Genomic DNA, 23,149 nt, shown 5'->3' with positions numbered 1-23,149 from the left:
CGCCGGCAGAGCCCCCAGGCCTGCCCTGTCGCCTCCCACCAAGCCCAGCCCCAAGCCGAGGGCCGCGCCGTAGCTGGCGGCGCAGGCGAAGGCGGCGGGGCTGCCCGGCAGGGCGAGGGGGACGCAGCCGGCGGGCAGCGGCAGGAGCCCGGAGCCCGCCGCCGCCAGGGCCATGGAGGCCTCGCCGGGCCCTTCCCCCCCGGCCGCCGGCGCCGCCGGCTCCTGAGGCGGCTCCTCGTCCCGCTCCTCGTCCTCCTCCTCCGAGTCGTTCCGCTTCCGCACGTTCACCCTCCGCGCCTTGCGGAACATCCCGCCGACGGGCACCGACGACAACGACCCGCCGCGCCGCGCTGCACCGGTGCCGGCCCCGGCGCCACCCGCTCCCGCCAGCCCGCGCCGCGGCCCAGGCCCGGCTCCCTCAGCATGATCGCCGCCGCGCCGCCCGCTACAGCGCCCCCTGCCGCCGTCCGCCCACCGCCGCCGCCCGGCCGCCAACGGCGAGCGGCCGCCCCACCATAGAGAGGCGGCGGGGACGGGGGATAGAGCGTGCGCGGTGGGGAGAGTAGAGAGCCGGAGCTAGAGCGGCCCGTCGCGCCGCCCGCCACCCCGCTCTTCCTTTCCCAGCGGCCGCCGCTGCCGCCATCTTGTGTGGAGACGGGGAGTAGGGGGGAGGTGTGCGCGGCCCCTGGGGGATTGCGGCATGGAGCGGGGGTGGGATGTCGTGGGTGGTGTGTCCCCCACCGGGATAAGGGGATCGGCGAGCCTCCGCCTCCCTATCCCCGGGGGCTCAGCCGAGTCTCGCCCCCTGGCTCGGCGCAGCCTCTGCCGGAAAGCCCACGCTCTCCCTGAGGAAATACTGGCTTCTGGCGTGGAGGGGATGAGGTAACCTGGTGGTCCCCTTCGCTAGTAATAAAGAGTAGTGTCTTTAACGTGCAAGGCCCTTTGGGGTTCGGTTGCGTCTGGACTGAGGGGAGCATATCCTCAGCAGCCAGCCGAGCCGGCCGCCATGGCCACTGTGTTGGCTGAGCAACAGCGAGTTTGGTGGCAGATGCCAAAATATCGCTGGCCTTTTTAAAAATAGCCTTTCCAAGGGTGGGTGTTGTGAACTGGAGGGACCTCATCAGCCTTACCACCTTATCAGGAGCGCCAGACTTCACGGCAGCCCGTCTTGGCCAGCCACCGTGGGAGTCTGCCCAGGAGAAGGGCTGGCTGGCCTCCCGCAGCTTCTTGCAGTGGCAAGATCTCCCATAGAAAGCATCACGTTGCTTTTGTGCTTGTTCTCAATCTGTATTGACTTCCCAAAGTCACACCAGAATTGCTAGTGGGAGTGAAGAAGCTGTAAACTTATAGCTCTGATCTCCCATTTTTTTTCTGATACAAAAAAATCAGCTCAGTTTCCATTCGTTGGCATATCCAATAATCATGTATCCCAGGTTAAAGACTGGGCAAAGACAGGTTGAACTTGACACATGGAGAATGAAACCATTCTGCATATAAATATTAATTGCTATAAAATCAAATGCCATAGGGTGTTGAGTGGGGTTAGGTATGAGTACCTTACACTGGGAGGTAAAACAGATTCCTGAAATAACATAACTATTTCTGCAGAGTGATGCTTAATGTACTACTGTATGTAGTTTACATGCAGATGAAACCTCCACCAACAGAACTAACAAAGCTCACAATGTATGTGATACATGTTTTGTATGAATTACTCTGAAGAAATTCTGCAAGCTTCTGATGCAGTATTTTCATGTGGCAAAGCTATACAACATTGAAATTGGGAGAACCAGGTTCTTAATATCTGCTGAAGAAGAATAGGGGGGTTGAAAAGATCATTGCAATATTGGTGCTGTGGTTTCTGCTGTGTGTGTAGTTGATTTTTGCCTGATGCCAGGAAAATCTCTGCCATGCTTACTTGGGCACAGAAATAAAAGGTCTTAGTCAGAACACTACAGTGGCAAAAGTAACTGAAACTGTAATTTACAGTGTTAGAAAGCCCACGGTTGCTTCCCAACAAGGCCAGAGTACGTACATTCTCATTTACTGCTGCATGTGTGAATTTTGAACGGGAGCAGCAGCCAACCACTTCTGTCCTTCCAATGTGGAAGTACCGTGTCATTCAGCACATTTTTTACTAGAGGGCAGCAGAGCCTCAGTCAATTTGCTGAAGATCATTTTGCTTTGATTTTCCCATATTTTAAAGAGAGGGTTAGTAACATTAAGTAGTCAATACATTGGTGTGTGCCAGCTATATCTATATATTATTTTTTTTACAACACTATCCTGTGCAGGATTAGTGACTAACCAGCTTGTGAAGGCACGGTTAGAACTCTTGCACAGATAGTTGGAGCATGGGATTCCTGGGTGGAAAATATGAGTTATTTCCCTGTATATGTTCTACCTTCCAGGCATGTAATGTGCTCAGAACACACGCACACTCCACTCCCAATTTCTGCCAGCCCAGCTCCAGCTCCTAACCATTTTGTAACCTGTGACACAATTGTGAGAGGTATCACTAGAAATATTTGTGATTTGGGGAGAAGGCTTACAGTTTGCTGCCGAGGTGCTGACAAAGGAAACAGCGTTTTTACAGCAGCTGATTTAATAGTTCTCTAGTTAAGTTAAATTGAGTTCAATCCCCAGCCTTCAAACACTCATGTGCTTAAATCTGTTAATTTGCAATTGCAAATAGACTCCATTAATTCAATAGTTACTGCATTGTTGGTTTTGGTGGGAAAGCTCACAGTAATAGAAGGTGTGCATGTATTTAAGTATTTTGACAAATTATGTTTTTCTTCCTAGCAAAACTGCTCCATCATTGATTACAGTTACAGAAAAAGTCTTCCTTTATAAAGCTGTTGAAGCAAATTCACTGGTTCCTTAGAATCTTGATAGCTGTTCCCTTCAGTACATATATTTTATACCAATTTCATGGAATCCATTGCTAGCAAATGCAAGACTGTTAGGACCTGCTGTTCCAAAGTTTTTATTGTACTGTATGGATGGATCCTGGCCTTAATTATGTCTCATGGAATGCAAATCCTGCAGACATGGGCAAGGAGCAGACTTTGGGCTATATAAATAGTTCTGATGTGGGGCTGGCAGTCTTTCTCCCCCAACGTGTCTGAAAATCATTTGCTACACGTTGTGTCAGAAGCCTTGCCTCCCTTACCAGATGAGAGTCGTTGGATGGGGTCTTTCTCCTTTCTTAAAGGGGAGAACATGAGCAGAGCTTGCCATTATCACAAAAGATGCAGTCAAATTCCCTGCATTTGGGGAAATCACAGGTATCAGAACACTCAATGTGCAAGAGACGGGCCTTTCTCTGGGAAAAAAAAACACCTTTGTGAGCATGGTGTCTCAACTGTCAGGTGGCCTCTTGCCCAGTGCTTTCTCACAATGTGTGCTGTGGCTTGGCAGAGGACACAGCTTCCTGGTAATCCCCCAAACACACCTTCAGTTTTGTGCTGAGGTTGGAGGCTGTGTCCCTGCTTTTGTAACCTGTCCCTGCTTTCATAAGAGGCTGCGTCACCCAGCCTGAGCAGAGGGTTGCCAGCTCTGACCCAGTACCAGAGGGCAAGACCAACTCGGCACTCCCAGTTTGAGTAATCTGTAGCCACCTCGCACCCCTTGAACCTGACAGCAGTATTGACAGGGGCACAGCCAGTAGTTGGAGGGAAGGGCTTATTCCCCTTGTCGCAGCACTTAGGAGGTTGCACTGGGGGTACTGCATGCAGTTTTTCGCCCTACCCCTCCACCCCCTCTGCTGAGTGGAAGAAGGATATGGACCATCTGAAGTGGTCCAGTGGAGAGCCACCAAGATGGTCAGGGGCTGGCGCTTGTGTCTGTGAGAAGAGTGTGAAGGAAATGGGCTTGCTCAGCCTGGAGAGGGGAAGGCTGGGGCTAATAAATGAAAAAAAGTTTCCCCATGAGGACAGGCAGGCAGTGGCACAGGTTGCCCAATGAGGTTGTGCAGGCTCCATCCTTGGGGATTTTCGGGACCCAACCGCAGAAAACCCTGGTCTGATCCCAGAGGTGGCCCTGCTTGGGGCAGGTGGTTGGACTGGAGACCTCCCAGGCTGCCATAACTTGGGTTAGAACCCAAGTGATTTTCTCCAGGAGGCTCAGGTTCTTCTACAACTGGAGGTACATGGTTATGTCTTTTTCTGTCTGAGGCACAATGTTAAAACAAAATTTATCTGCAGGTTTCAATTCCTGGTTTACAACATATAAAATGAATTTGTACCAATGCTTTCTAAAACAGTCGTTCCACGTTTTCTTTGTTCTTTAAGAAAGCAGGTATGGAATTAGTCTGATCAGTCTGTCTTACTTTAAGCACCTAGCATGAGTGCTATCATGGTCAGAAGTGTCCATCCCATAACAGATCCTCCTGGCCAAACCAAGCAGCCTTAAATAAGTCCCATCTCTCTCTTGGCTGTTGCCATGCCTCTGACTACTGAATATGTTAAATAACTCAGTAAATGAATGTTACAACATAGCTCTTGTTATCTGAGGTTGAGAAAACATCGGAGTACAGCAGGCTAGGAAAGTGCTCTGTGATACTGGAGACGTTTTCCACACTGTACGATTTCAGCAAAGAATATCCATTGAAAAGCGAGGTATCCAGAAAAGAAATATGTACAAGCATTTGCCTGTCTTTGTTGTGCATCGCCAGTGAATCTTCTTTTTCGTTGTTGCTGCTACTGGAGATGGTTACACTCTGCTCTGGAAATCGTCCCTTCACCTTATTGACCCGGAGTTTTCGAAGTCCCCAAATGGCCAAGTACTCTGTCGGGAGAGGAGTGGTGCCACAGAAGGACAGCTTCAAATCCCACACCCTCGTGAAGTTGAGGAGCATCTCCAGCACAGAAGTGTCTGTGAACCAAATGGTCAGGTGGTTACTGTAGGTAGTTTTTTCCATGGTAGAAGGCAGCACCGTTTTGCAATTGCACATCAAGTTTGCCAGGCAGTAATCACAATCACGGATATCCACTGAGCAGCTGCAGTTGCGAATTGTGTTTTCCTTAGTGAAAATTAGCGTATGGTTCTTCTGACTTCTCACAAAACTGCCAGTGATGCGTATGCCAAGGAAGCCAGCCAAAATGAGAGCCAGCCAAAAGGAGAAAGCAGAGAAGGCTATTGGCTTCATTAGTACTGGTGCCAAGCTGCCAAGTGTCTCCTCCTTTTACTCAGTGAATTATATCACTTGGCTTTACCTACTGAGGAAAAACACATTCTTTATTATACTAAAGACCACTCAATGGCTCATATTACTTTGCTTTTCCCACTCCTTATCTCTCATCTATTCAGAACCACGTTGCAGTTTTGCAGGTTGCCCTGCATTAGAGAGGAAGCACAGCTACACTGATTCAGAAAAATGAATTGTGACTCATATTTGGGATTCTTCTTTCACTCCTCTTTTATTCTAAATGGTTTAATCTGGTTATGGCACAGCTTGGACACCCTCTTCTCTATGTAGGCAGCTCCTCAGCCTTCCCAGTGTAAAGGTAAGGGCAGGGCTCATTTCTCCTTTCTCTTTGTCCACCTCTCAACAGATAGGGTTGACAAATGACCTTGTTCTCCACTTCACCGAGTGAAGCAGTCTGAGAAGGGCTAAAGACAAGCATTTTTACACCCGAATTGCTAAGTAAGGGTTGTGATAAACTTCCCTTTAAACTGATTGTGGGATATACTGGGCAAAGGGAAAGAGAGAAAGAAAAGAGAGAAAGAAAGAAAAAGAAAGAGAAAGAACAAGAGAGAAAGAAAAAGGAATAAAGAGAGAGAAAGAGAGAAAGAAAGAGAGAGAAAGAAAAGAAGGAAAGAAAGAAATTTGATTTGACTGTAAATGTTTTGAAGCACCAAGAGACACTACAGCCAAATTTTGACCAAAAGTGTCAGGTCCTAGTGAAGGCAGCAGTAGGGCATGCACTTGGCAGAATTTAGTCCTTAGCGTGTGAAAAGATTGATGCATGTCTCCAGCATCTCAGAAAATATGGCAATGCATGTACAGTTTTGGAGAAACATAGCAGATAGACAGGAAAATAATAAAAACACAAGTTGTTTTTGTCTGTTATTCAATTTTCCATCATCTTCTGCTAGAAAATTCATGGTCATTTAACAGACAATTAAAGAAAAGTGTCTTTTGGAGAACACTAAACTTCGCTTAATCATTAGCACTATCATATGCATGGTAGTTTACCAGGTATGTGATTTAGATCTAAAAGTTTTAAGCTCAGTTCCTGCTGAAAATTCAAGTGACACTGTCCTTGGACTAATATTAAATTTTTGAAAACCCACAAGACTGCATTTTGACAAATTAGTTTGTATCTTGCTTTCCACATTTCTCACTTATAGAGGATTTAGTACTCTACCCTGCCTTTTTTTCTTTGAAATTCAGTCTCCCGTCAGTGAATCTGTAGAAACTGTGATGGTTTGTAAATGAGTAGGACTCTGCCATCCATGGGAAAAAGGAAGGAAAGGGAGAGTTACATGCACACAGGAGAAGAATCTGCACATAAGAAATAGTGGACTCTGGGCCAGACATTACCACTGGGTCTTTTGCAGGAATGAGATCTTAAGCTTCTGATAGGCAATTGCATGAAAACATCAGCTCGTTGCCTAACAGCAGTCGGAAAGTAATTAAATTGCTAAGATGTAGTAGGAAAATAGTAGAAAAAAAGACACAGTGCTGTTGAGCTACTGCCCAAATCACTTCTTTGGTGACACTTGCCTGTTATGTGCAGTTGAGATCCCACCATTGCAGAAAAAATATCACAGGACTGAAGTTTAGAGAACAGCAACAAGAGTGACCAGATATGGAAAGGCTTCCCTTTAAGTAAGGTGAGACTAGGTAAGGTAGAACTGTAGGTGGGAAAAGAGGTGGTTGAGACAGAATACAGTGGTGACCTATAACAGCATTAATAACACCAAGGTGGTAAAGATCAGTTGGGTAAAGATCAGTTTTTCACTGCTTCTTCCTAGAACAAGAGCAAGACATTGAAAATGTCTTGTGAAAATAAAACCAGTAGAGTCACAGCTGACTTTGTTGGTCCTTAGCAAAGGATGTTGGGGGTGTGAAAAGCTTTCACTAATTCAAGGCAGGCCTGGGTAAGTTTAGTGGAGAGAAGTCCACTGCGGTTGTCACGTACCCAGGCACCACACCTGGCTATAGAAGGCCCTGTGCTGAAAATAGTTGGGTGCAAAGAAAGTTACAGCAGTAAGCATCACACATTCTTGTCCCATTTCAGATCTCTCCTACACACCTTCTTACTGCTGCACATGGGGATGGCAACTTGACTAGATGGATCTTTGGTCTGACAGGTTATGGCTATTCTTATACAAGACCTATGTAGTGCAAATGCACGCAAACTGACTCAAGCATGATTTAATTCTGTACGTACACCCTGAATGTACTCTGTTGCTTTCCTACATGGAGGATACAGACATTGTAATGCTTCAATCAAATATTTAATCCATGTTGTGGAACATACCAGAAATACCAGTCCAACTGTTAGCTAATGTTTAACTTCAGAGGTCAGACCCATCCAAGCTGTGGCTGTTCTGGTATCATTACTGCTAGATTATTTTGGTCTCCAGTATCTATCTAAGCATCTAATCATGCATCGCAATCAAAATCCTATTAAACCTCCACAATATGCTTATTTTCTCAGCCCATAAGTGTGGCTAACAGTTGTGATAAATCTGAAATCTGTAACATCACCACGGTTTCACCACTCAGGGAAATTATTTGGATTTGTCTGTTTTGGAGAGAATATTTGCAGGAAGAATTCCTAGACAAAGTTAGCAATATGAGTTTGAACTAAGTAAAAGAATTTTAAATGGAAGACTCGGCACTTCTGCATTTCAGACTCCCACCTGCGTCAAAAGGGGTGATACTGCTTTTTCTATATAACACGTGAGGCCTTAATAGTCATAAACATTAGAATAAATTACTTTCATGTATCCTCATTAGTTTTAACTCTTGATTCCTTTTCATATTTTTTTTTCCAGTACCTGAAGAGCGGAGATCGTTTAGTTCTCTACTGTCTTGCCAACCAAAGAAAATTCTCTTTCAAGTTTAGCTTAGCTGATAGCATTTGGGCTTCATCCATCAAAATCCAAACAAAATTCTAAACCTTGGCATTCCAGGAAATGTTATCTTCAGAAATACTTGCTCTCCTCTTCTGCTCCCTGCAATCAAAAACATTCCTATCAATTCCATTCTCAGTATTTAGTTTCTGTGGGGCTTTGGTGAGTGGTATGTAAGCAGTGAAATATATGTTGCAGGTTGTCTGTCCATGAAGTTTCCAAGTCATCTGCAATGCACCTTTGCTTAAGCTACCAATTATCTACAGAAAAATGTGCATTATATGGCTCTCAATCAAATTACTTTGCTGCCTGTGCTGGTTAAGGCTTGGGAGAAGGTTGGCTTTAATTTTTAGGGATGGGGAGAGCTGTCTTGCAAGGGAAGAGCAAGGTAAAGCATAGGTAAAACTTAACCACACTAACTTGATGACTCTGAGTTGTATCTTTTTGAATTATTACTGCTGTCAAGACACTATTAGGAGGGAGGGGGTCAGAACTTAGCAAGAGGTTCTTTACACTAAAAGTCTGAGGAGGGGTCTTTAGCTTGTCTTCTCTAGGACTACCTCAGAAGAGTCTGAGTTTCAGTAAGGAAGATAAAGAAGAATGGGAAGCAAAACTCTCAGCTATGGCAGTTGAGGGACAGAACTTTGCCAGGGCAGAAGATGTGGGGAAAAGAAAGAGGATCAAAGAGCATGGGCCTGAAAAACAGGGGCAGGGCCTGAATGTATGCACCTGCAGGATGACATCTTGTTATTATGAAGCAAAACGGTTGAGGTGATTTAGGTTTAATCTTTGAAAGGACTGAAACACAGAATTGTTAATGTTTTGGTTTGTTGGGGTTTTTTTAACTTATGTTGATGTCATGGTGAGCTACCCAAAGAATAAAACTTTTGTCTCTCAGGAGGTACTTTTTAAGTTGCAAAAGCCAGAGTTATTTTAGAAAATCTTTCTCCTTTGCAGATATTCCTTATATTTTGGATAGCTTGTAATGCAAAGGTGCCTTCAGTAGGGCTTTTGGAGATACACAAAAGCCCTTTGTTGTAATACTGCCATTAAGCTAAAAGAAAGTATGTGGTGATTCTTATGCCTGTTGTGGGTCTGTGTCCTCTATCATCTCCAAATTTACAAAAAGCGGTGGAGTATCTTCAGAAAACTGGAGAATTTGGGCTGTGGAAATGAGGATGGTATTTCAAATCTGAACTTGGCAAATAATCTGAATGCTCTTCCCTCACAGGTGGATAACCAAAACTTTCCTGCTTTTATGTATCTGTTCTGGTGCAAAGAATAACTCCTTTGCCTATAGAAGCTCCGGCTAAGAAGGAACTGGTCTGCATTTTGCTTCCATATAATTGTTCAATTCAGCTGTTTTAGACAGTGATTCTTGTCCAACCTTATACTCGATGTTCATCAGTTTTTGAAAGTGGCTGGAGTAATACAAATGGTTAACACATATTCATATCAGAAGTGATTGAACTTGTTTATTAACCAGTTGCACCAACTCAGTTGGGCTGATTGATAAATTAAATTTGACTAAAACACAGAATGGCTTTGTAGCCTAAGAGTGGTATGTGCTGTAGGAGTCTTGTGCTATCGTTTTAAAGTTTCAAGTTAAAGAGTTTAGAGCTGTACCAGGCTGCAAGATGACCTCCAGCAGAAGTAATACCACCTTGGGCTCATCTCTGTCCAATGCAGCAAAGAAATAATTTGTCCAAACAGATGGTGGTTTATTCCAACAACACGGTTTCTTCATGATGGTGTTATTTCTAACATCCCAAACAACCATGAGGTGGTTTCAAATGAGGCATAGATGGGATATAATAATGTGCCCTTCATCCGACTGCAGTGATACTTTTTCTAAGTTGGTCTCATACAGTCAGCTCACAATTACACAGTGTTTTGAAATTAAGCACTGTGATTGCAACTTTTTCTTTTATCTATTACTGGTCAGGTTTTTTTACAGCTGCAACCTTCAACAAATCCACCCCCTGCATAGGTAAACTGGAAGTAAAGCCCACTTTCCTTCCTTCATCATCTTTACATAGTTCCTGTTTTGGAAATACAATTAGAAGTGTAAAAAAACAAAAGGTGAGCAAAACTAATAGACAGATAGCTGCTGAGCCATGCTCCCCACGCTGCCTTGTTCTTCAGAGTCACAATGTGGTCAGCATTTGCTGTTTGAGAATTAAGTGAAAAATTAAATAAGCGTAGGAGTCTCAGTGTCTTGAATAGTAATTAGAATGTGTTGCCCCAGAGGTCTTTCCTTATACCTGCTTTTTCTTATGCCTGGGTAAGGAGTCTTCACTGAGCAGTGGTAGAGTATCACTACCCCATGGGAATTACTGATAGTTGATCCAGTTCTCCTCCAAGCAGCTGACAGCGTTTCCCCAGTGGTTACCTGCTGATTGCATTAAAACACCTCGGAAGGGTTTTGAAGTGTGGATTTTGGTTTCTAAGAATTGAAGAGATACCTCAGTTCAGGTATCAGAAGGCAAAGATTCAGCAATTACAAAAAGCATACTGATAGAAACTGCCACTGCAAGGGCTTTCTGGGAAATGGGGAGGTGGATGTAGGGTATGTTCAAGATCAAGAGATTCTAAATTGGACTGAAGATGTTAATCATCAAGAAGACTTTGATGATTGGTATCATCATCTTGATTTTCATCTGGCATTTAAGCTTCCTGAAGTCCAAAGCTACTGTCCAATTTTCTTCATCGAAAAGTCTCCCTTGACATTGAGGGGAAGCTCTTGCATCACCCCAAATTGGAGGACTTCTTGTTACAACCAGATCTGTTTAGCTGAATACTTGGAGAATTGGGAAGAAAGGTTAGCTCTAAGCACCAAGAGCAATTCTGTAAGAACTTAATAAGTCTATAGTAAAGCATGTCTATAGTAAAGCTACCTGGACACAGCACCTACACCCCAGAGCACGGGCTCAGCAGATGCAGGTGGATGAGATGGACACCCCAGCAGCCTTTGTGGTGGAACAAGGAGGTAGCTGTGGGCCAAGGAGGTGGCTGCAAAGAGAAGAAAGGGGAAATGTGGTGATAAGGGGCTGGGTGGAGGAGAGGCAAGCGCAGCCCAGAGATGGAATGGAGGAATGAAGGAAAGGGAAGGATTAGGAAGCCTTCCTTAACAAATCAGGAAGCTCTTTAATAGGGCAGAACATACAGAGAATGTACAAAACTGAGGTCCCGGCCCAGGTTTTTCACTAACTTTACAAGCATGTCTTGACAGAAAAGAAAAGGAACAACATTTCTCTAGAAGAGCCACCCATTCTGCTTCTGCTTTGGCTCCTGATTTGATCCTGATTTGGATTTATATCCAATCCAATATTCGTTGTTCAGTAATGAGCTGTTCCTTCCATGCAAAAATGAGAAAAACAAGATCCCAGCAGCTGCCTCAGAGTTTCTCCAGCCCCTCCAGCCCCTCCAGCCCCTCCAGCCTGCAGTGCTGACCTGGGGAGGGGGCAGGCAGCCGCTGCTGGGATCTCTGCAACAGGCAGAAGCAGCAGCTGCATTCTCTGCCTAGCAGCAAACAAAAATCCTAATGATTTTAGGGAAATTTTACTTGCTTCCAGTAGCAATAACCTGCTTCTGAAAAAAAAAAAAATCGAGTGATCTAAATCTAGCAAATCATTAGTTCATTTTTGTCATGAGTGGGGGATCTTTCGAGTGAAAATCAGCCAAGACCTAGATACCAGCAGAAAATGATTGCAGTTTGATTGCTTCAGCCATACGTGTTCTCAGATGCGTATCCTCTTTCCAGCATTGAAACCCCTGTGTTATTACATGTTATCCCAAAAGTTTTCCAGCACAAGATTCCAACTCCCTTTTCTTCACAGGCTTATACAGCTAAAGGAGATTTTCAATGCTTGTTTAGTAATAGTGTCATTTCAGGTTTCTGAATTTGCTTTGATCATTCCACTATTATTTTTTTTAATTTCCTTTTTTGCTAATTGCAGATCTGTGTATTAAGAAAACTGCAAAAAAGCAATAAAAAGCCTTTGACTGTTGTGTGAGAATGCTACTGTCTCAAGGAAAGTTAATCCTATTCAATGGAAGTCCCAAGCCTACACAATTAATTTCTTCACAGGGTGCTTTCTTCCATTCTCTATTCAGAAAAAAACCTAATTAAAACCCCTCATTGATCACTTGTGTTAACATGTGCCTATGTGAAAGTGCTGTATTAAGCAAAGAGGAGCTTAAATCCATATAATCTTGTGCAGCTTGAGTAATGTACACAGGATGAATACCAAAACCACCCAATTTAGATCAAAATAGCATGAAAGGCTGGACAACGCCAATAGCATTTAGAAGAACTACGAAGACTGCCTCTTTCTTTTCCTGCTTGCGTGCAGGTAGGGGAGGAACGGATGGGTAAAGAAATACATCACATTTCAGCGTGAAGGTGGCAGCGAGGAGGTAGGTACAGCAGCTTAACTGGGCTGATCTCTGTGGGGCCGACGTGTTACTCGCCTGCCCCACAGAGACCTCGAAAGGGAGGCAGGAGAAGAGGAGGGCAGACCAGCTCCTGTTTCTCTAAGGAGCGAAGGACGCCCCAGGCTTGCCTTCGTCTGTGTACTCTTTAAAACATATTTAATTTTATATTTAATGCTGGTCTAACCTGTAAAATCTTTGTTGAAAAGGGTTTTTTTAAAGACTGCACAAGGCTACCGTTGGGTGTGCACATCATGACTAACTGGAGGTTTTTGAAATGCAGTTTCTTTGGCATTTGAAAGAGTAAACTGAACTCTTTTTTTATTTTTTTCTTCTTTTTTTCATTTTCTCAATGCTACAATTTGCTTGAAACCCTATGGGATCTTCTGAAAAAAACCCCACATGTTTATTGTTAAATTGTAACTGGAAAAAATAACATCTCTGGTTTGCAGAGAGGTATGCACATGAGAAAGGGTGAGGTTAGCTTTTAACGTCTGCTGAACTAAGCAGGTGTGACAATGCGAGATTACAGGAAAATGTAGAGGGTTATGTAAAATGCAGAGAGTCATTTCCTTAGTATGTCTAGTCTGAGTCTTCACTGCAAAACAGCTACATTATCTGACCAGAAAGCCCGAGGGAGGCTCAAGCCTTGAGGGAAACAAAATGCTGGATTTGACCTTTTTAATCTGTGGGAGTTTTAGGAAGTTCCCTAAGTGGGCTGATGGCAGAGAGAGGTATTTTTTCCCCGTCTCTTTGTTTAAACAATTGCCGTGTTAATTTAGTTACTCCACAGATAAATGTAGGAAAATAACTTTGTGATAAAAACTGGTGTTCTACAGACTTCCAGGCTGCAGCATGATCAGTGCTTGCTGTTAATAACTTGAAAACTGTATTTGCATTTGCTTGTGTGGCAAAAGCCTAGACTGCTGTCCCTGGGCTGAGCCACCAGAGCTGTAGCAGTGGTGCTGTCAAGTGTAGCAGAACAAATTCCTTCCCAGCAATGATAAAAATGCAAGATTCAATAGGCGACTCTGTTTCATTGAACTTGAACAACGCACAGACCCTTGAAAATGTTCCCGTGTGGGTATTTCAGTACTCGGGTATGCGCAGGCTCCAAGACAGACAATTCATCTAAAAACACCTCTGCAAAATCATCAAGCCTGTCTGTCCTGTGCAAAACTTCTGTCCATACCAGGGGCAAACGTTACGGTGGGGAAGGCTGTGACACGTAACAGGAGGGAGGCAGATTAGTAGGAAAAAACCCAAGGGAAAGGAGGTAAATTGGGAGTGGTGATACCTCCCTTTTCCCCTTGGATGAAGGTCACCCTTGGCAGGTCATAGCCGGATTATTCCCAACCCTGAGAGAGCAGAAAGGATGGAGGTGTAAGGCCTTCATTTTCGTGCCCTGCTTCACACATGCAGCCTGTCCTTTTCCTAATAAAGAGCGAGGGGCCAGGATGAGTGGCAGGATTTGCTTTGCCAGACAGATCTGGAGTTATTCCAGCTTAGAGGTGTGCACAGTACCTGCTGTCCAGGACAGCTGACACACGCTAATCTGGGTATTCACCTTTGAATTGCTCCAGGATAAGCATTTACATAAATGAAAAGTGAGGTGAAAGTGGTATAAACCTTTACCAACTCGAGAGGAGAGCACTGTCCTGCACAGCTTTACGAAGCAGCTCGAACATACCTTACCCACTCAAGCACCCTAGGCAGGATATGTCATTACACCTGCATAACTGGATTGAAATCAGTGGTATAAATCTGATCTAATACAACAGAAAATCAGAATTTTATTTCTAGCAGTGCCATTATGGCAGTGTGTCTCCATCCTGCCTGCTAGTACATCCTACGACTATAAGCCACAGTTTTCTATTCAGTGGTTATGAAGTGCTTTAAGAATCTCAGAGGGAAGGCATTACAGAAAAATTAGTTTCTTCCTGTTGATAACTAACCAGGCAGCTATTCCAGTCTGTTGACTGTTAGGTATTTCTCTGCAGTGCCTTCCGCAGCTTTCAAATAACAGAAGGGCTAGTGGCTTGAACTCTTGTCCTGATGCTTATGAGAGAGTCCTGTACTAAAAAGGTCTCAGAAATACAAAATCACGCCCTGGATTTGTGTTAAAGAGAAACTCCGGAGTACACAGCTACATGTTATGCTGTGAAAAGATCTTATTTCTATTGCAAATTATAGATTAGTACTTTTTAATAACTTCCTTGTTCGTTTCTTGAACAATCTAGCTTTTTGCCTTCCAGCTAATTTTATTTAATTTTGTAAAAGAGAAGCCTCAGTACTGGTGCTCAATGCTCTGAATGCATGTAAGCTACAATGTTAGGGGGGTTGTGCTTCCTGTGATTTAAAGTCTGAGTATTAAAAAAAGTGTATACACGTGCACAAATTGTGAATTTGTATGCTCACGAATGCACAAGTGCATCACATTTTCATACAAGTACTTTTGTAATTGTAAGGTACGCACAATCAAATCCCTGTTTATTCAGCTGTCCTCAGGAAGGGACACCTTCTGGGAAATCAGATGTCCTGAGGATGGGTGGTCAGCACTGCCTGAAAACCAGAGTTATCCTTGGTGGCTCAAGCTGAGTAGTTGAACACTGAGGTACTAAAATTATTTTTAAAACTACTTTTTAAAATTCTCTTTTTTTCACATCAAACCATCTACTCCCTGGACCAAGGGTACTTACACAGGGTGTACTTTAGGAAAGAAAGCTTCACTGCAACTTTTTGTTACTATTTTCCAGTGCTCTTCCTAACCTGACCTGTTCAGGTTCAAGTTAAGGATTACACTAAATATATAACCTGTTCAAGTTGAAGTAAGCATTACACTAAATTAAAGATTTGCAAAGCCCAAAACATAATCCTTACTTCAGGAATGAAAACAGCGTAAAAAGCTTACTTTAACTCTTTATTTTCTATTATTCAAATCCTAAATTAAGGGGAAAAAAAAAGTGAGAAGAGAAAGCTGCACGATAGAAAGCTGTTATGAAATGTTAATGGTGACTAAACAGCTGGAGACTGAAACTCTGGAGTAGAGGCTTCCACTGCTGAATTTCTTGGCTCACTCACTCGGATTTTGGATGTTGTCATTGCCATTGAGACTCTAGAGCCATATAGAGACAGTGTCTTTTTGTTTTGTCCTTACCGTATCGCTGGCTCGATTTATAAATTAAATGGCAGAATAAAACACAGGTCCTAGCTGCCTTTCCCCAATTCTCCTCTTCCAGTGCTCTTCTCAAAGCAGTTTGAATAAAATGACTTAACTCCTGTCAGCTGGAATGACTCCCACAAGCACTTCTGTCACCTTCAAAGACTTGCCTAAAGAAGTCTTTGCAACATGGAGCAAAATAATTCCACGGTGCTTTGTGGTTATTATTCATAGAGCTATTAATTATTACCTAGGCATACAGACACAGCGTATAAACAATTGCAACATACGAAAGACAAACTTTGCAGAATCTGTTCTTTCACCGTGATTACAAAGCAACAAATCTGAATCAAAATACCTGCCAGGAGCAGAGTTACTGGCGAGGAAATACTCGTGCTGGAAGAGAAACGGACTTAGCCATAGAAATAGAAGCTATTAAACGTTCCTCGGCTGTTTACTCCCCCTCTTTTAGACCCGAAACAAAGACAGTGACTTACTCTTTCTTCCTCTGGATGCCGGTGGGTAGGTCTGTCACAGCCCGGCTTCCCGCCTGGCCGGGCGTGTGGGGGCCGGGATGCGGGGCTGGGAGCGGGGTCAGCCTGCGGGGCAGGCGGCGGTGCCTCCTCTCCCCCTGGCTCCTGCTCTTTTGTGTTTTGGCAGGCCGGCAGCCCCTGCCGTTCCCCTGACAACCGGGGAGAGCGGTCCAAGGTCTATCCTGATCGTTAAGGCCACCGCAGCAGGGTCCCTACCTGTCTCCCCTCATTACCTCTGCTCCCACCCTGCCGGGTGCGCCCCGGCCTACAGGGAGAGCTTGCCTGGAAAGGCTTCGAGGAGCCCAGCAGCCTCCCTGTTTGCTCTAGGAGGGAAACTGGGGGGGCAGCCGAGCATGGAGAGCTGGTGACCTGCGTTCGCAAGGGGGGTGACCAGCCTGGACCACAGGGAGGGAGATGGGACCTCTGGTGTGCTGGGCTCCCCTCATAGAATCACAGAATCCTCTAGGTTGGAAGGGACCTTTAAGATCATCTAGTCCAACCATCAACCTAACTCTGATTAAAAAGAAAACAACAAACCAAAACCAAAAGAAAAAGAAAACCATGCAAAAAAATCCCCAACATTACTAAACTATTTCTCTATGTCCCTCCCAGCACTGTGCTGGCCCTCCGAAACTCAGCGCCTGTTTGAAAGCCTGCTCACCCAACTGGAAGGAGTAACTGGAAATTTTTAATGTCACAACCCAGCAGAGGCTCGACCTTAGCAGAGGTTGAGAGCAATGCAGCTCTCAGCCATGGCTCAAACGCTGCGGATGTTTCTCTGTGGCCCAGCATGGAAAACAACATCTTTGTGGCATGTTCTACAAGGCTGTTGCCACAGAAGAATACCTACGGAAAGCTAGAATCGCTACAGCGAGCCTGGTGCTAACTACCCTGCCACTAACTGCCAGCAGGGTTATTTGTAAGGACAGGCCAACCATAAGCAGCTTCACAAGGAAATGCCATAGGGGCATCCTAAAAAAAGCGATGATGCAGCGTGCTGCAGGGCAAAGGTACTCTGGCAGGGCACCTGCGAGGGATCAAGAGTAAGAATTGCTGCGATACAAATGAAAAGATATTTCCTGCTTTTTCAAAAACAATGCCTGGCCTTTACATGCCCAAGAGCCCTCCTGGGAACTGCTAGTACTGCTACATCAGTAAGGGCATTTGGCCAAAGCCCAAATGTTTGGATGACACAGTGAAACAAACCCTTGGTAGCTTCAGGTCTATCCTAAAAACGCTCTGTGAAGTGAGATTTCGGTACCTGGCTATAGCTACAAGGGGGAGGCAGCATTCAAAGTCTGTGCTTGCCCTCAAGAGACCCTTTTTAGGAGCTGCTTCTCTCCTGGGGGGAGAGGGAGGAGGAGAGATGGTGTCTGCACAAGGGCTCCGTGCAAGGTGCACGGCTGCCATCCTGTGGCATGCAGTCTGCCCGTGGCCTGCCACAGGGCACAAGCAGGGTCTCCACGTCTATTAGTACCAGTTATTAATATCTGTGTTGTAGAAACATCCTCTGAGCCCAGCTAACATCGTACTGCTATTTATACAAGCTGCTCTACAAACTGAGCGGAGGCCCCTGCCCCGAAGGGCCCAGAAAGAAACAGGGACCCAGGAGCAGAGCTCCTGAACTGAGACAGTGGAGTGGTGGGGAAACTGGGGGGCTCTGCCATTTAAATGATGGCACCTTTTCCTTCATGTCTGCCTGGAGTGTAATCCTTGTCAACAAGCTTTTCCTGCCCATACAGGAGAAAAGTCTCACTATTCCAACTAGGTCTCTAAACTATGTAAAAACAAACAAACAAAAAAACTCACACCAAATTGGTCAAGAGTTCGTTGGTTCAGTTGTACCTTCCTGTTCCACAGAGACTGCCCACATTGCTCTGCTCTAGCGGTGGACAGGTTACCTGACACTCCTGAACATATTCAAATGAATCACTGAAACCCAGAATGGCAGAGCTTGAAGAGGTCTGAAAACCTTATATACTCCACTCACTAGGCTGTAAAGCAACTTCAGATCATCTTTTTTAAAATCCCCCCTTAAAGAGATTCCAGTGCCTTCCTGTTTAACTTGTTTCAGTATTTAATCAAACTTAGCATTAGAAAATTTTCCTGAGTTTATAACCTGCAAATAAAGTAAATTATTTTTTTACCCTTACTCTCGGCGTACCATGTATTTTAAAAATAAATTTTAAAATGGTCATTTGGAGTCTTCCCTTTTCTAGGACAAACAGCTCTTTCACCTTGTGCTCCTAAGCTGAGTTCCTAGACTTGACAGTGTCAAGATGATGGCTGAAATCCAGCCCAACCTTTAGCCTTCCTTAAGTGTTTTCCCTCAGACTCCCTGAATCTAGTAGGTGACTGCAGAGGAGCGGGCCCTCTTTTCTACCTGTGGGTAGCTAGCTGCTCAGCCAAGGGGCTACCATGAGCAACCACCAATCCCCATAGTACCATCACCTATTGGATAGTGATTGCTTCTTCTCTTAATTGGTAAGTTACTTCCCTGAGGACCAGATTCTGTACTATGCCAGGCACTCCCATCCCTGTCATTTCAGCTCTCACAGCCCTGCAGGATCACACTCTAAACCTCTAATGGGTTGAGAGCCAGGCTGAGGGATGGATATCAGCTTTACCTGGGTTCAGCTCTGTTTTATGCACTCAGAATTGAGCCAAGTGACTTTTGTCTAGCAGTGCTCCTGCTTATGTCTGGTGTCTCTCAGGATGCCATCATGGGGAATGGTAACACGTTCCCATCTGTGTGAAAAGTGGACTGCTACAAAAGCACTTGCATAAGATGACTGATACCTTTGGCCACTTGTCTTTGAAGGAAAAGAAGTACACCTGTTAGCTGCTCTCTGTATGATCATATGTGTGCATATGCATAGCTTCTTGAATTGGGAAATTATTCTGAGCTTTAGTGTTCCTCCAAGGAGAACGTGAAGGCTTAAGATTGGGGTGCTTCCCCCCCTAGTCCTGTGCATTCTTCTCCTGTGAATGTGAAGGTAAATCCTATAATGCATCAGCCTTAGGTCAATAAAAACAAGCAGCAATTCTGCAAGAGAATTGCACAAAACCTCTTTGCAAGTAGTAGAGAGACTTTTGTGGAACAGAGCATATATCCCACAGTATGGAATAGTATAATATCCCATATGCTGACATAGAGTAATAATAAACACATGTTATGTATGTATCTATTACAGCAGTACTAAAACCACGTGAAGTGAGTGATGATTGCGTGTGATAAATCAGTGCTTGCTTCTGAACTGCCTAGGGTTAACCATTAAAATTGGTAGTCCCTGTTGAGTACCATCCATAAAGTGAACTGGATGTTTTGTCCCATTGTCAGGGAATAAACATTTCTAAATAAACACCAAAACCTCATTTTGGATAAACATTTTTAAGCAAACACCAAAACCCCACTTCCACACTTGGCAGTAACCAGTGCTCATCTGAACCCACAGGCCAAGGACTGTGTACACATAAGTGAAATCATCTCCCCACCTAAGAGTGAGAAACGTGGTGAAAAACAAGGAAAGAAGCTAGATGTACTGATAGCCAGATTATTTCAGAGGACTTTGGTTTCTTCTCAGAAGAAAGCCAAAATAATGTGCTTAGCCCAAAATGTGGAGCCCACCTGACATAATGTTCTTTTTCAAGTATAGCCACGCTTGCTCCTGCTGCTCTACATACAGTACAAGCAATTTTACAGTACAAAAAGGTCTCAACAAAAATAAATCTATTCCTTTTAAAAACACTTGCTTTGAAGACCGTATACTGACTTCATCCAATCCAACAGGTGATTTTGAGGAGTGTAATTCTGCACGGTACTTAATTGTATTTTCTCATTGCATGCCATAGGAAAAAATATATTATTTTAATGTTCTTTGAAAAAGCTGAGCAGCACAAGCCTCATCCGTGATGAACAGTCATTATTCTGGGGTATCTAGGGATATCTATGAGGTATCTAGGGGTATCTATGGGGTATCTAGGTCCAGGCTCACATTACACAGAGTGACTGTGGTATTGTTTGTTTTAGGAGCTATATGTCATGGCTTTCTTGTTGGCTGGGAGTTGGTCATGTCCAACAATCCCCAGAGGAACTGTGGCATCAGATATGGCTGTAGTTTTTGTTGTGGAGAAAGTCATCTGCTAACAGCCGGACTAAAACTTCCAGCTGAAGCAAGAAGCTCTCATTTGACACAGGTCCCTGGAGAGGAGGAGGAGAGGGACTGGGCCCCTCGGTTCCTCAGAGAGATGCAACCTGTGGCAGGTCCTTGGAACCGAGCTGGCGTGCAGCTGAGGGACAGGCTGAATTTCCCACCCCATCAATCTCTGCTTTTGATTCCTCTTCTTCTGAGTGCACCAGCCACCCCCTCAGGCCATCTCCAAAGATAAATGGACAAACCACATCTAGTGACCAACAACCTTCAGGTTGGTAGCTCTTCAAGGGGTAGATCGCCAGCTTATCTTGGCAGCCCAGAAGCAGCAGAGGGGCAGGAAGAAGCTCAGGGGCAGCAGGTATCTCCTTGGGGATGCCCGGCCGCCGTGCCGAGCTGTACCGGGGGGGGGCACAGGGCAGAATGGGGGCAGGACAGATGTTTGCAGCTGGCTTTTCGTTGAGCTGCCTCCAGGTGAGGGCGGTGGGAGCTTGTACTCGGCCCCCAAAATGCTGGGCACACCTGCAGGGAGGACAGAACCTGCTCGGCACTGCCAGGACCTCGGCTGCAAATTTAGGAATTAGCGTCCCCATCGTGGGGATTTCCAGTCCTGCGGGAGGGATTTATCTTTTATGTAAACAAGAGGCAGATGTGAGAGCAGAGCGGAGGGGGCGGCGGGGGGTGGGGGGGACGGGACGACAAGCGATCAGAAACCCCAGTTTTGGCTCTGCCCGATGGCGTTCAAGGACAACAGGCAGCTCAACACCCTCCGCCACGGATCCACCTGCCCAAAACCGACCCCGTGCGTGCCCTAGCGTCTGTACGCCTCTCCCCGCGGGGGTGTGTGTGTGTGTGTGTGTGAGACACGGCCGGTGGAGCAGCCACCGGCAGCCACCGGGGGGAGGTGTTGCCTCTCCCGCCGACGGCGGGTTCCGGCGCGCCGCCGGTCCCGCAGCGCCCCGCCCGGCCGCCAGGCGGCGCCCTCAGCTCCGGCAGCTGGGAGGGAGGAGGCGCCGCTGCCCGCCCCGCGGAGGGCGAGCGCCGCCTGGCGGCCGGGCGGGGCCGGGGGCAGCGTCGGGGTGGGAATGGAGAGCAGGTTCCATCTCCATGGAGATGGGGAGAGGGTTTGGGGTTTTTTTTTTCCCCTTTCTAGGTTTCCTTTCTCTTTGGCTCCACTGAGATCTATTTTAAAAGACAGTTTTAGTCATGCTGATGAGTCAAGCATTTTGGTGGATTTCAGGAATCATTTATCTGCCCTTAAAATCATTTCTCTTCCCTTGGAGGCAGAACAAAACCCAGTGTGCAGATGGCAACCGTCTCCTAAGACACTTGGCGCTGAAGATTTCTCTTTGGGAACCCGCAGGAAAATCACCTTCAATCTCATCCCTTCCCACCTGTGTACCGCCCTCAGGTATCAACATGAGATGGTTTCATGAGGGGCTGTGGTCCATATCAGGCAGCAAATGGAAGAGATGTGTGTCTCACACACCCAGCGGCGCTGCTGGGTTGTTCACAATGCAGAAACTTCCTCTTCTGCTCACGCAGCAGGCAGTGGGGGACGTGACTTTGTGGCACAGCAGCCCCCTGCCATGCAGCTCCCCCCCTGACACAGGGGGAAGACCCCCAGCAGCACAGAAAAACCAGAGCTGCTCTCCTCCAGCTTGGCCCCCCTGGCCAGGAGGGGACACAGATGGCTGGCTGGGGAGAAACCGGAGAGGGCTTGAGTTTTCCTTGTTCTGGCAGTGCTTGGGATTTCCCTTCCACCCTCACTGCTGTCCCCAGGTGGCTCTGGTTCCCTGCCGCAGGCTTTTTGTCATCCCAAAGTGGGAGGCACTGGAGGAGCCTGTGTCAATGAGAACGGATGCTCGGGGAGCCCAGGGCAACTGCTGGCTTCCCTGGGGGCAGATTCTCACCAGAGCATCCCTGGGCATGGAGGGAGTGGGACAAACAGGACAGGGGTACTGGGGGTAACCAGTGCTGAAGCACTCCTGAGAGCTTTCAGCCCAGGCTACTGAGCCACTGGTGTCTGTGACTGTCCCAGCTCTGGCAGGGGAGCCTTGCCTGGCATCAGATGTGCTTATTTTGAGTTAAACGCTGCGAGGGGTTCCTGAGCAACACCCTTCTCAAGAGCCCCCAGCTGCCATTCCCACAGCCGAGGGCAGAGCCACTGGCAGGACCTCAGTGCTCAGTACTCCCTGTTTCAAACCGCCCGGGATGTGCATCTTCTTGGCCATTAGGCTGCACTGCTGATCACCTATCTTTTCCTTCCCTTCTCTTCCTTCCCTTCTCTCTCTCTCTCTTTTTTTTTTTTTTTTTTTTCCCCAAGGGAAAAGTTGATTTGTGACGCTGGGAGAGCTTACATATTAGGTCTAGGCAAGGATGATTTTTACAGGGGGGGGACAGAGGGAATAATGTTACCTGTCTCCCTGCCTGAGCCTTTGGAATTACTCTCCTAAGAGCCTGGTTCAGGGAAGATGCTGATTTGGTTTGTATGCTTGAAAGTAACAGGGAATGAAAAGAAAAGCAGTATTTCTATTAAAGATGCAATGGAAGGGTGTTGCGTCTTGGTCAGGAAAACAAACCATAAGGTGCTTAAGACTCCTTGGTTTCAATGGAATTAAGAAGTTGGCTTAAGCAAGAGCAAGATACCTGAATGCATTTTGATCATATGCTCATGGGAAAATTCATGGCCCCTCAGAGGCAGTGATGCTAGTAGAAAGCAAATAGTTTTTTATTGCCAATAAAGTCCCTTACAAAAAAATCTGATCAAAAACAGGCTT

The 23,149-nt window shown here is 45.8% G+C and overlaps 2 protein-coding genes across 2 annotated transcripts in view; both read right to left on the bottom strand.

The window, feature by feature from the left end:
• PAXBP1 (PAX3 and PAX7 binding protein 1) overlaps positions 1-404 on the bottom strand; it is a 27,504-nt gene extending 27,100 nt beyond the window's left edge. The window contains exon 1 of the mRNA XM_014938001.1: positions 25-404. Within this exon, the coding sequence (XP_014793487.1) occupies positions 25-309 (285 nt within the window). The 5' untranslated portion in view covers positions 310-404. The remainder of the gene's footprint in view (positions 1-24) is intronic.
• Positions 405-2,405: 2,001 nt separating this feature from the next.
• LOC106885720 (chromosome unknown open reading frame, human C21orf62) lies at positions 2,406-5,219 on the bottom strand. Its single transcript, XM_014938148.1, has one exon. It carries the CDS (start codon positions 5,150-5,152, stop codon positions 4,478-4,480), a length of 675 nt encoding a protein of 224 aa, XP_014793634.1. The 5' UTR covers positions 5,153-5,219; the 3' UTR covers positions 2,406-4,477.
• Between the last annotated feature and the right edge of the window lie 17,930 nt (positions 5,220-23,149).

This window comes from Calidris pugnax, unplaced genomic scaffold (genome assembly GCF_001431845.1).
Source record: "Calidris pugnax isolate Ruff unplaced genomic scaffold, ASM143184v1 scaffold25, whole genome shotgun sequence".
In the NCBI taxonomy this organism is placed as follows: domain Eukaryota; kingdom Metazoa; phylum Chordata; class Aves; order Charadriiformes; family Scolopacidae; genus Calidris; species Calidris pugnax.
The sequence above is the reverse complement of the archived record's forward strand: the minus strand, read 5'-3'. Positions and strand labels throughout refer to the sequence as shown.

Excerpts from the sequence above, each read along its gene's own strand:
- LOC106885720 (XM_014938148.1), bottom strand. The coding sequence starts at position 5,152 with ATGAAGCCAATAGCCTTCTCTGCTTTCTCCTTTTGGCTGGCTCTCATT.